This window comes from Brachyistius frenatus, unplaced genomic scaffold, assembly GCF_029030835.1.
Source record: "Brachyistius frenatus isolate BFR_SWC_R1_liver_20210118 unplaced genomic scaffold, ASM2903083v1 Contig_15, whole genome shotgun sequence".
NCBI lineage: Eukaryota > Metazoa > Chordata > Actinopteri > Embiotocidae > Brachyistius > Brachyistius frenatus.
In genome coordinates this window covers 200,774-214,532 of record NW_027210614.1, presented here as the reverse complement: position 1 = coordinate 214,532, position 13,759 = coordinate 200,774, and the positions used below count along the sequence as shown (strand labels likewise).

The 13,759-nt window shown below is 40.2% G+C and overlaps 1 protein-coding gene across 1 annotated transcript; it reads right to left on the bottom strand.

The window, feature by feature from the left end:
• Positions 1-13,124, bottom strand: LOC138618010 (switch-associated protein 70-like). The gene is made up of 12 exons (XM_069693425.1): positions 13,013-13,124; positions 11,805-11,945; positions 8,543-8,716; positions 8,213-8,437; positions 7,199-7,345; positions 6,941-7,049; positions 6,592-6,773; positions 5,144-5,251; positions 4,477-4,643; positions 3,865-4,063; positions 3,291-3,387; positions 1-1,517 (listed from the first exon to the last, which is right to left on the bottom strand). Exons 1-12 carry the CDS (start codon positions 13,106-13,108, stop codon positions 1,399-1,401), a joined length of 1,764 nt encoding a protein of 587 aa, XP_069549526.1. The 5' UTR covers positions 13,109-13,124; the 3' UTR covers positions 1-1,398.
• Positions 13,125-13,759: the final 635 nt, after the last annotated feature.

Sequence of the window (13,759 nt, the reverse complement as noted above, 5' to 3'; positions counted from 1 at the left end):
TTTCAGAAAAAGGTTTTTACTTTGTATTATGTTGGTTATTCAATCATCTTGAGATAATAAACTGAGGCAATACAGAACACTCATAATCTGCTAAATATCAGTAAAAATCAACGTTTTCCTTCATTTAAGTTACAGTAAGTTCATATAAAAAATCAAAAACGTGAAAAAACTGCAAAGTAGTAACATTAAACACGGGAAAAAGGACAAATTCAAATAAATCAAATAAAAAGTGAATGAGAATATTAACTCATGGACACTTACTAGCCTTTTTTCTTTGGCTTTCAACTTCACCTTTTCTTAACATTAAATTCATTAGTGGGTGAAGTTTGCTTAGTTGACATAGTTCACGGCTCAAAATCACCATCTCCATGGCAACTGAGTAAACTCTGCATGTGTTGAATAAGACGAAAAGCGCCAGGAAAAAGCAAATAAGTGGACCTTGATTTGTTAGATTGTTAGAGAACAAACTTCTAACACCTGAATGGGATCATTTTTGTTAGAGAAGAAACAGATAAAATGCATTCAATTCAAACTGTAATCCAAATAAAATCAGTGCAGCAGTTTGTGCAGCCGTCATGTCGCTCAGTTCATGTTATTAAACTTCTTCAGACCTTGAACACTTCTTTACAGTCGGTGTTCGAAATCGCTGCTTATCCACAAGGAATATAGAGTGTAACTAAGTACATATAAGTACTGTACTTAAGAACAAATCCAGTATTGGTACTTCATCTGAAAATATCCATGTGATACTACTTTGTGTTTCTACTCCACTAAATCTCAGAGGCAAATACTGACAGCTTTAGGTAATTTTCAGATTACAGTTAGTCATACCCTTCCTGTGCAGTGAAAACCATATAACTCCAAAATTTGTGATTAGGATTTTGAATTTTTATGATATGTAGAATCAAATGCTTTTTTTTATGATTTGAAAAAAAAAAATCTCCTACTTCCTCATTTAAATAAACAATTTAAAAACCCTCTTGGATTAGAGGAGAAAACCATTTTTTCACAAAGCTGAAAAAACTATACTTTTTAGAGATGCATGGTTCTCACAGGACAGTGACACGACAAACATATTTGTATATATATAATTTATAGATATGATGCAAAACTGTAGATTAAGCTACCCAACAGTATATGAATATTAATACAAATACAACATATATAATTGTAAGACAGTAACATTTTCTGCAGAGATGACTTTTAGTTTTGATATTTTAAGTAAATATTGCTGATAATACTAGCATGCATAGCATTTCTGCTAACAATGCCACAATGCAATGCGCCACATTTCACTAATGACTGACAGTGTTGGAGCAAAAATGATGACAAACAGGATGTGTCCCAACTGTTAATTGTGATTTGGGACACAGCCAGAGTCTTCCTGATCCATTATGTTCACTGAGCCTGAGCTCCCTTGTTCTTACTCTCCTGCCATATCTGCTTCCTCAGCTCCAGCTCAGTGTCGGTGAATGACGCTGGACCCCAGTTAGTCATATGCTGAGGTCCTTTATGACCTAAGAGAGAGACGGTCAAAAGACAAGAGATGAATTACTTTTACCAAGAGGGATTCACAAACAAATCACTGACACAAAACTGTTGACGCAGAAGGACACGGCTCGCTTTGTACGCCGACCTAATCCAGTTTCAAGATTGACTGAGATGGTTCATTAATCTGAGGCAGGACATGAGACTGAGATTGGGCTAAATTTCTTTGTTTATTTAGATCCCCATTAGCTTTTGCATAGCAGCAGCTATTCTTCTAAATGAGCTAAATTAGTCAGTGTGCGTGCGTTGCTGCAGGTTTGGATATAAAGATCATTTTGTGAAAAGACCTTTATTCAGATTGTGTAACACCCCAGCTTCATAAACACTCCAAGAAGCCCAGATGTTATGAACATAAATGTACCACCTGTGGTTAAAAGCCTGTCCAGACATACCAGTAGCTATCTCATTATATGAGGGAAAATCAAACAAGAGTAAGCATTCCAGGTTTCATCAGCACCTGAGTTACACACATTTCAGTGACCGCTGGTCTTGGCCCAGCTGTGATTTCTCCAAGCAGCTAAAACTTGAAATAAGAGTGCACTTCAAATACCAATTTTGGGGAACACAAAGAAGCAGCAGGAAGCCAAATCCAGGAGTATGGGTGGTGGGAAAGACAGTCTGTGCTGCTGTGGGTGAGAAACCTGTACGTTTTCATCGCGCTACAGTTCAGGTTGTTTTCCTTTAGCAGCTGACACGGTCTCAGTAGGACTCGGTGTTGACAGTCTGATCCTGGTCGACAAATTCACGGAGCACAACTCAGTGAATGCCAAACAAATCCCACCTGGTTACACTCCTGACCTTTGGCACCTTTTTCAGTCTTAAACATTGACGTTCTGCCCCTCTTAAACACAAATGTCACTCAAAACAAAGCAAAAGCTCCTCCCTGACCATGTGCTCAGCCCTTTAGTGTTGGAAGCTGGACAACAATCGCACACCGTCTTCTTCTTTATTTTACAATCTCAATATCAGTTGCTAGCGGCAGAATTATACTTGGCCTTGGAGTTAAATTTATTGGTTTAATAAAAACATGTTAAAAGTCATTATGTACTAAAACGCCATCACTTGTTATTTAAAATGTTCAGCATCTGTTGATCTACTGTATGGATTGAAGCATAGTTGGAAGTGTTTTGATAAAATAATGTGTTTTTGTTGTTAAATTTCTCAACTCTGATCAAGTGTTTTGATCTGATAGGTCAGATTGAAATGGGGAGGCAGGCCCAGTGTTTTATATATATAGGAAGAAAGAAGGGGGAGGAGCCTGGTCTGTAGCAAGCACAACAAAGCACTTAACTATGTGACATGTTGCGAGTAATGGTTTGAAAGTTTGACCTCCAGTTTTTCCCTTTTGTTTGATTTTGGAGGCTGTAATTTCTGTAAATAAATGGCTACCTAATTTTTCAGCTGCCTTCTTCCAGCGTGATGTTTTGTCCTCCTCATAAAATCTCATACCTTCCTTTGCAACAAAAACACCTCACAGGTTTGACACAAACTTTGCCATGCACCCTCTGGAGATTACATATGTGCACGTACCAGTGGTCACAAAAACATGTATAGTTCGGGTGCTGATGTTGATCAAGTGACAAAGCTTCATTATATCTAATAACAAAGGCTATAGCTTCCTGCTCCATGCACACATCTGTGCTGCGTACTGTTCACACGCAACAGGAGCAATCCTGGAACCTTTTGATCATACATTTGTAAGTTAACTAATAACCTGATTAGCGTCCATCGGCGTCACCTACCTGGCTGGATGAGTCGCACCAGCCCCTCATGTTTGGCCACTTTGTCTTTCCAAGTCTTGGTCTTGTTAGATGCTCGCACAAGTTTCCTCGACACCTCCTATATCCGAGGAAGAAAGACAGAGACAGAGTCGGATCATAAGAACTTTGAGGAGATGTGAGGGCAAGACTTGTTCAAACATTTTTAAAGATTTTCTTAAATGTTTTAACTACAATGAACTGATCAGATTTTATAGATCCTGGTGACTCAATATTTTTGGAAGACTTTATGGATCGACAGTGTTTGTCAATGTAAGAGATAAATTGTATGGCTTTAGTCTAAAGTTAGCACAGCTTTGCCAGGCAGAGCTGGCTGATATGATTGGTTCAGGATGGTGGAAGGCCAAATACTGTAATAAACTTGATTCAATGGAAAGGAAAAATACCAGGTATTAAAAACTACATGACCGTTCCCTTCAAACAAAAAGAAAGAGTAGAATGAAACCATTTCTGATTCAAACGTTAGATTCCAAAGTAAAGTTACTCTCAGTGTTTTAGGTCAGTGAACCACTGTAAGCCTCCACATGTGTGCCCGGACCTCATACTGCTCCAGCGCTCCCTCCCGCTCCCTCTCCAGTCTCTCCAGCTGCAGCGTGGCTGCCTGCAGCTCTTTCTCCTTGACCAGCTGCTCAGCCATCAGCTCCTGCTTCTCTTCCTCGGTCTGGGACAGCGCCCTCTGCTGCTCCAGGTGGATTTGCTCCAGCTCTGCCCTCTTTGTCGCCTCCTCCTCCAGCAGCCTGCCAGTGAACACACAGCAAGGAAACTTAACATTTCTCTCAGTCGCTCTCTTTCCTCACTCAGGATGTGGACAAGTGTGGAGAAATGTGTGGACAGTTCAAAACAGGAAAAGACAATCACATTTAAAACTGACAAATTTAGTGTTGTAGTTTGGAGACTGTGTTATTAATTTATTTTTTCTCCTGCTAACCAAGCTGGCCTTGTGTTGCTGATACAACACTCAAAGTGGCTGTTAATTTAATATTTAGTTCATGTTGGTCTGAGCAGATCAGATCCTGGGTGCGTGCGCACCTGCTGCTAACAAACATGTTAATGACAGGTCTGAACAAGCTCAAAGTGCCCGCTTGGAAAAGACTGCAGGTCTGTTAATCTGTTGTTCATTATCTCAAACAGGGGCTAATGTTTCAGAGACCTGCCCTGCAGCTTCCGCATGGCCTCCTCGTCCTGCTTGGCCTTCCTCTCGTCATCTAAGGCCTCCTCCAGCCAGTGGTACATTTCCTCCAGCTCTCGGACACGCTGCAGGTACTGCTCCAGTTCACTGGACTTCTGAGCCACCTGCTCCTCCATCTGCTGACGCACCTGAACGAGTCCACACACACACATCTGCAGTGTCACACTCGATAGCCTCTTTCACACAAGATTTTACCTACAAATCAACAGTAAATCCACATTTTATTGTCTATTATGACTTTATTTTAGCTTGCCTACATCTGCTAAAGTGTTGCTGCAATGATGGAATCTCACTGGAGCAAACAATAACATCTTTCTAATTGTATGAAAGCATTTATCTGTGCAGCCATTCAGCTAAAAGGAGGATTAATACACGTCAGCTCATCTGACACTCAGAACAAAGATGATTCAACATCATGGGATGCATCATTTTAACTGTTTTTAGCCTGTGTTTCCTGAAAGGACGACGACACAGACAGGTCATGGTGACGTTATCTAAAACAAAAAATGAGTCGCGGTTTTAAAGGCGCATTATTTTCCTTTCTGTACTTATGAGAAACCCATGTATCACCACATGATCTGGACAAAGGAGCAGAGCTGTGGGAGGCAGCCTCCGGCACAGTGGTTACCATTTTCTCTCTCTCCAGGTCCAGTCTGTAGCGATCCTGCAGTTCTAACTGAGACTTCTTCCTCCTTTGCTCCTCTAGTGCTGCTTCAGCTGCCGCCTCTTCCATTTTCTGTGAAGCACAAAAGAGGAAAGAGCTGTTACTTGTCTGCTTGACTGTCCCCCACTTCATGCTGCGAGGAAATCCTCTGAAGACAAACCAGGCTAAGTAAAGAAACGTAGGTTTGGTTGAGGAGGAATCTGTGGGTTCTTTAGGGGAGTAATTTCAGCCTGTACTTTTTCCTTAAAAGCTCTGTGATAAAACATTTTAATTTGTAACACCAGGGTGTAAAGTGACTTTTCACATGATTAGTAACTGATCTTAAAGACATACACTATCTTTTGGCTTAAAAAAAACATCTGTCAGGGTAAAAAAGAGAAGTGAAACCTTATCAATAAACTGCTGCAGCACTAAAAGAAGTTCATTTGGCTGGCAGGTGTCCCTGACTAACACATGGTGTCCTTTGCATTGCTAGTTTCATTTCTCCTTTCGGTGTAAGTGGTCTCCTGCTGTGAGCTATTTTGAAACAGAATATGTGAAAGTAGACAGAAGTAGACAACGAGCAACTGACTTGTCTTACTGGTAACTGTCCCACTTCATGACTGATTGCCAAACTTCATGACCATCATCATCTATAAAAACACATTTGAATACATTATTCTACCATCTGAAATAGAAAATGTAAAACTGTGAATGAAATTGAGGCTGTTTCCAAAACTACACATGCTGACCGACTATAGCTCCGCTTTTGCATCTCTTATTTATAATAAAGCAAATATTCCCCTTGTTTTCAAGCTTGTTCCAAGTAATCTAGCTAGTAAAAAAACAAAAACAAAACAACAACACAATAAGGAACATGTTTGTTGTGTTTATGTTGTTCGTAGAGGCTGCATCAGAGAGGCCTGGATTTCCATTGCATTGTTATGCACAAAAAAATTAAAAACATTTAAATAATTGAAAGTGGGTTGGATATTCCTGCAACTGATTGGCCCCAGTGGAGCACTATTGCTCTGTGAGGGTCAGAAGTTCAGGTATCTGATTAGGATGCCTCCTGGCCACCTTCCATTGGAGGTTTTCTGGCCATGTCCAGTTGGTAGGAGATCCTGGGGTCGACAATATGCTGAAGAGATTATATATCTAATCTGACCTAGGAATGCCTCGGGATCCCCAGAAGGAGCTGAAAAATGTTACTGAGGAGAGCAATGTTTTGGCTAACTTGCTAATGTGACCTGACTCCAGATAAACCATAGAAAATGGATGGATGGATGAATGGAATGATGGAAGGATGAATGGATGGTAAAACAGAAATAACAAAGTTTAATGTAATATATCTGAGACTAAAATGTTCACTGAAGGCAGTGTGACTTAATAACAGACTCTACCAGTCAGTTTTAGTAGAGTTAAGTACAAACCATCCTCATGGCCTCCAGCTGTCTCTGTTTGCTCTCATTGACCGCCTGGAGCTGCTTCATCCTCTCTGCCAGGTCCTCTTCTTCTACATGCTGCCTCTGCCGGAGCTCCCGGCGCCTCAGCCGAGCCTCATGGTGAGGAGACGACTGCCCTAACCTCAGCAGCTGGATGCACGTTTGAATGGCTGCCACAAGACGGAGTGAGAGGAGTCATTCACTGATTTACCTCCACAATAATCTGGGTTTAATTGTGCTGCTGAGTCAGAAACTGGTATTCAAAAGTTCAAGACACAACGATAAAAAAAATAAAAGATGGTGATGACGCGACTCTTTATGATGAGGAAGTCAGTACCTTGCATCCATTCCTGCTTCTTCTTTTTATCTGACACACTGATTTCAAAGCTTTTATCAGTGCACTTGATAATAAAAAGGCACTTCTTCCCATCTTTATCCAGCAGATTCTGCAGCAAAGAAAAATGTTATGGCACGCTTAGTCACATAAATGCACAAAACCATACAAGTTTAGCAACTTTTAAAAGTCAAATAGTATGAAGTCATATAAGAAGATATCACAGCGTAACGTAAAACTACACACAGTAGGACAGTTTACCTCCACACAGCAGCTTTGGTCCAGGATTATGTCTCCCTTCATTTCCTCGAGATCCTCACAGACGTAGTACGACAGCGAGGCGGGCCGGAGGACAAACCAGCGCTCCGTCCAGTTCTTCCTCTTGTGGCCCTTTTTCATCATGTATCCCTTCAAAAAACAACGTGGATGTAAACAAAGACACTTGTGTTATCAGTCTGCCATAGTCAGTGTCATTCATTAAACAGGACAAGTGAAATACTTAATGAGACAATCATTGATTCATTTTCAAAAACACATGGGATATATCAACATCACACACTGCTGATATGACACATACTGAGTTATAATGTGCGTTACAGTTCGGCAGGCCTGACTAAATATAAATACGTATCGAATAGGATTACAAGCAAAAATCCTGCTTTGAAAATTCAAAATGCAAAAGTATCACAATTCAAATGTACTTATTATGGAGAGTGGCCAACTTTAAAATCATATATATCATATTACTGGGTTATAATTATGGATTCATTAATGTGCACATCACTTTAATGTTGCAGCTGTAGCCTGTTTTGATTACTTGATAAACTGCTGGGTAGCTTAATCTATAATAATACAACATTCTACAACATAATTCTATTTCATATTAATAATCTGAATCTGCAAAATAACTAGTAAAATAAATAAATGTAGTGAAATACAAAGTACAATAGCTGCCTCCAAAATATAGTAGAAGCCAAAAGTAGAATAACAAGGAAATTACGTAGAGTACTTGAGTGAATGTAGTTGGTTATCATCCACCTCTGACTGTATTTACAGGCGTGTAAAGCATTTTGCTGTGAGTGCAGTTTAAGACATGAAGCATTCTCCATTTTCTTACAGTTCAGGGCTTTTTTTCTCAATAGCAGTGATACAGTGAGAGTAAACAGTCCAGAAAGAATAATGCCGATGAATCAAACTGAAACTGTAAAAATGTGGGGATTAAATGTGAGAAATCCACAGATCAACAAACAAGATCCGCATACTGTTCTGTCAGACCTGCTTGAGCACATCCAGTATGAGCTCCATGTAGACCTCATTGATGCCCATGGAAAGGGTCTGGCGGTCCGTGGTCCTGCTGAAGTAACTCATCCCCACGAGCTCAATCAGCTCCCACACAGTCAGGAAGTTCTTTGTGTTGAGCCGCAGCTTGTAACCTGCAAACTTCTCCTCGCTCCATCTACTCGCCATGGCCTCTGTCAGCTTTCGCAGGAAATACTCGATCTAATGACATGAACATACATAAAAGTCGTGATAGAGAGGACGGTTACACGTTTTCCAGATGATTTAGTCTGCCAGAGAGAAAGCGGCTGCAGAGATCTTCCTCACCTCTTCAGTGAGAATGACTAGTGGGTATTTTTCCTCTGACAGAAAGTTGAAAATGCACCAGACTTTGAAAGCATGGTTATCTGAGATGAGTAGGTGTTTGGTGAATATATTTTTCTTGTAACACAGTGTCCAGCACATCCTGTCGATCTCCCGTACGTCAAAATCCTCCTGTACCTGTGAACAAAACAAAAACAAAAAACCTTCAGTCAGAGTCAGAGTGAAGCCTGCCAGCACCAGTGAGCGCCGTGTTTACAAATGCTAAGCAGGAGACTGGTGTTTGTCTCCTTTCAAAACCTTAAGTCTGCAGAATGCGAGGTACAAACGTGATGCAATTAAATGCCTCATTTTTATTCAAGTCAGATCCCACGAGAGAAAGGCGAGAAAACAGCTACCAAGTGTAAAGAGTGAAACTCAAGCAGCTCACTGACTGACATGAGAGTTTGTTTTATAAAACTTCAGCAGATGTGTTCGCTGTGTGTTACACTGTTACACTGTGTTACACTGTTACACTGTTACACTGTGCCTGCTGCGCTGCAGGGCCAAGAAACACAAAGACACTTTGGTAAAGAGTGTACAAGGATGCAGCCAATTTTATCGACAAATATCAGTAACAATAGTAGACAAAACACACATTATTACACTGATCACAAAAGAAAAGTGATAGCAGACATTCATTCTAAACAGGTCATTAGTCATCCTAATGACAGCGAGGAAGTCCTGAACACTGAAGAAATGTTTGTTCGTGAGTTTTTTTATTTTTAGGTTGTGTGTGTAACTGATTACTTTTTAAGCTTTACAAAAAGGTTTTGAGAAGCATTGCTGGCAAAGTGAGAAATTCAGTATAAATACGACCTGGCACTTTTTGGTGACTGACTGCAAAGAGTCGCAGCACCATCTATCTCTGATTTTTAATAAGAAATTGGATCATTTGAACAAATATTGAAATAAAACTATGAGAAGTTTAGAGGGGAAAATCACTATTTGATTGAGGTGTTGACAACTCAGATATCTGAAGTATGACCCCGACTACTCACTGCTGTTTATACAGTTGTAAGACGTCAGAGGACAAACAGGTTGTAAACCACAGGTGGAATCTTTCATCTTTAACAATGGGTTGTATTTATAAGCTTGTTATATTGTCTATTGTGTCAAAACTTTATCTGAAAAGAAACCAGTGGTGGAAACGAAGTAAGTTTACTCAAGAACTGTACATTAATTTAGAGGTATTTGTACTTCACTTGAGTATTTCCATTTCATGTAACTTTATACTTCTTTTCAGATCAATATTTAATACCAAAAACATATGATCAGTTGCTTTTTATGCATTAATATACAGTGGTGTGAAAAAGTGTTTGCCCCCTTCCTGATTTCCAATTTTTTTGCATGTCTGTCACACTTAAATGTTTCAGATCATCAAACAAATTTAAATATTAGTCAAAAAGTGTTTGCCCCCTCCTGTTAAAACATAACTTAACTGTGGTTTATCACACCTGAGTTCAGTTTCTCTGGCCACACCGAGGCCTGATTACTGCCACACCTGTTCTCAATCAAGAAACCACTTAAATAGGACCTGCCTGACAAAGTGAAGTAGACCAAAAGATCCTCAAAAGATAGACATCATGCCGAGATCCAAAGAAATTCAGGAACAAATGAGAAAGAAAGTAATTGAGATCTACCAGTCTGGAAAAGGTTATAAAGCCATTTCTAAAGCTTTGGGACTCCAGCGAACCACAGTGAGAGCCATTATCCACAAATGGAGAGAACATGGAACAGTGGTGAACCTTCCCAGGAGTGGCCGGCCGACCAAAATTACCCCAAGAGCGCAGCGACGACTCATCCGAGAGGTCACAAAAGACCCCACAACAACATCCAAAGAACTGTAGGCCTCACTTGCCTCAGTTAAGGTCAGTGTTCATGACTCCACCATAAGAAAGAGACTCGGCAAAAATGGCCCGCATGGCAGAGTTCCAAGACCAAAACCACCACTGAGCAAAAAGAACATTAAGGCTCGTCTCATTTTTGCCAGAAAACATCTTGATGATCCCCAAGACTTTTGGGAAAATACTCTGTGGACTGACGAGACAAAAGTTGAACTTTTTGGAAGGTGTGTGTCGCATTACATCTGGCGTAAAAGTAACACCGCATTTCAGAAAAAGAACATCATACCAACAGTAAAATATGGTGGTGGTGTGATGGTCTGGGGCTGTTCTGCTGCTTCAGGACCTGGAAGACTTGCTGTGATAAATGGAACCATGAATTCTACCGTCTACCAAAAAATCCTGAAGGAGAATGTCCGGCCATCTGTTCGTGACCTCAAGCTGAAGCCAACTTGGGTTCTGCAGCAGGACAATGATCCAAAACACACCAGCAAGTCCACCTCTGAATGGCTGAAGAAAAACAAAATGAAGACTTTAGAGTGGCCTAGTCAAAGTCCTGACCTGAATCCTGTTGAGATGCTGTGGCATGACCTTAAAAAGGCGGTTGGTGCTGGAAAACCCTCCAATGTGGCTGAATTACAACAACTCTGCAAAGATGAGTCGGCCAAAATTCCTCCACAGCTGCAAGTTATCGCAAACGCTTGATTGCAGTTGTTGCTGCTAAGGGTGGCCCAACCAATTATTAGGTTTAGGGGGCAAACACTTTTTCACACAGGGCCATGTGGGTTTGGATTTTTTTTTTCTCCCTTAATAATAAAAACCTTCATTTAAAAACTGCATTTTGTGTTTACTTGTGCAATCTTTGACTAATATTTAAATTTGTTGATGATCTGAAACATTTAAGTGACAGTCATGCAAAAAAATAATAAATCAGGAAGCATCACTTTTTCACACCACTTTACAGATCGGACGCTTCACCAGTGATGATAATCATCTCGTTGACTGTTGCAGATGCAGGTGTGAATATTGTCTGTGTCATTTAAAATGTGTTACTTGTTTACTATTTCCCTTGGGTTTGTACAACGACGTGTTGTGTTTGTGTATTGTGATGAGTTGAATGAAAGTGTATCTTCATATTGTCACTATGTAAATTGTGAGGACCCCAAAAACAATAGCTGCTGTGATGCAAAGGCTCATAGGGATCTAAACAAACAAACAAACAAACAGTATTGTGTTTCAATTAGCTACACCATGACAACATTAAATGTTGCTCACATGTATATTTCAATTAAGTAATATTCCAGTAATTTATATATGATAAATATAACACTAAACTGGGCCATTTTTGTAATGAGTACTTTTACTTTTGATACATTTGTTCCCACCTTGTCCAGAATGAACCGTTTGAGGTAAGGCATGTAGCCCTGGTTGGACAGAGGCCCTTTATCATCGTCTTTGAAATGCTCCTCCAGGGTCACGGGGTCAATAGGGATCTTCATCACTGTGCACAGGTTGTGAGACAGCACCTACACAAACACAATCAGTGAATTAGATATCACCATCAAACATGAGTGAAGGTACCTACATTCACTGAAGACACATTATCATTAAGTTCCTGTTAAATGACATGCATGAGTGTGCGATAAGGGGGAAGCTCAAGTTCAGTCTCAGTTTCCAGGTTTTGCTGCCAAGCATTACTGGCCAAGCATGACTTTCATTCTTCAAAGTGAACATTCACCCCTTACACTAAAGGTTCAACCAAGTTCAGCCGGAATAACGCATGAACTAAAAGTGTTTCCATTAAATTGTACAGCATTGAAGCTTACAGGTTCAAATAAACCTCCAATTAAGCCTCTGACAGGCGAACAGTGATGTCACCGTGATATATAGGGACTGTTACAGTTTTCCTGGCCCCTCTGCAGTGTTGAGAGATGACCAACCCTGCAGGAGCCTTAAAGTCAGACTGCGTCTTTGTCAGGCTGGGCACACACACACATCAGAACCAGCAGGCCACCAGACATACAGAAACACCACCTCTCTCTCCGCAAACAGCCGGGAACCACTTTCTCCCTCCGACAACAACAGACCTCAATAAAACATCAACCTTAGGATAAGCAGCAACATGAGTTAATAAGTGGTGCAAAAATATTCTTACTACCATAGTACATTTTAATGTTCTAAACCTATTTCATACTGTATGTAAAATCACCAGTGCAACTTCTTTACAAGCAAAAGTCCTTCAATCAAATTTGACAAAAGTAAAAGTATCAGCAGAAAAATTACTTCCGTTTTTTTTTTTTTTTTAAAGAACAGAACTTATAGTTCTGGGTCATTAGCGAGATTCATGTTTAAACAGTATTGTAATGAAAGTGACGCTAAACTAGCGGTATTTTATATAACTTCGCTGCTGTAACATAGGCTGCATGATATTTCATTACCCTGTATTTTTTTAATGTTTGGGTAATAACAAGTGTGTGTACTTCTGTTGGTTGATGTAACTGTCGTTTACACCAACTAACGCAGTGTTAAGTACAGTGAGTGTGTGTTCTTCAGGGCGTCTAAACTTTAAGAAAAAAACAGAAGTGAAACGCACCTTTAACTGGGATTTGGAAACTTTTCCCCGATGGTCCACGTCCAGGGCCGTGAATGCGTGCCATATGGCCTTCAAAATCTCCTCTCGAAGCCACATACTGTCCCTCAGCAGCAGCACAGCAGCTCTGCGTGTCCGTCAGCGCGTCTGTGGTTTAAAACTATCCACCTCTGACATGGGCTGGGGTGGGGGTGGAGGTGGAGGTGGAGGGGGGGGGGGGGGCTGGGGGGAGCGCCACCTGACGGTTATTTTACTTCTGCTTGTTGTGGGCTTCAAATGTAAAAGGGGAAAGAAAAAAACTATACAGACGATTTAAAAGCTCCCTATCTCTTTACTTAAATTGTTAAGTTACTGTCTAAATATGGATGAACAAGTAACTTTGTGGAGTGAAAACTGAATGAGACCATCAACTGATAAAAAAAAAAAAAAAACACGAGCTGCTGAGCTCTGCTTACTGTCTAATGTGTGCAATATTTCTAAGCTACAAACCTACCTGAACCACTCATTACTTTGTTGTCATTAAACTGAAGATGAACCATAGACTTTATACAAATACGGTTGCTGCTTGTATAGAACACATATATTTAGAAAGATTCAAAAACACGTGCATGAAGCTCTTAAAACTACTTTTGGACTCTTTAAAGATGTGACCTCATAGGTAACACAACACATTCTAACTTGTTTGTCCTAAAAACTGAAATAAATGCTTTTCACACTGAATTTAAATCGGTTTAGTTTTCTTTTAGGAGT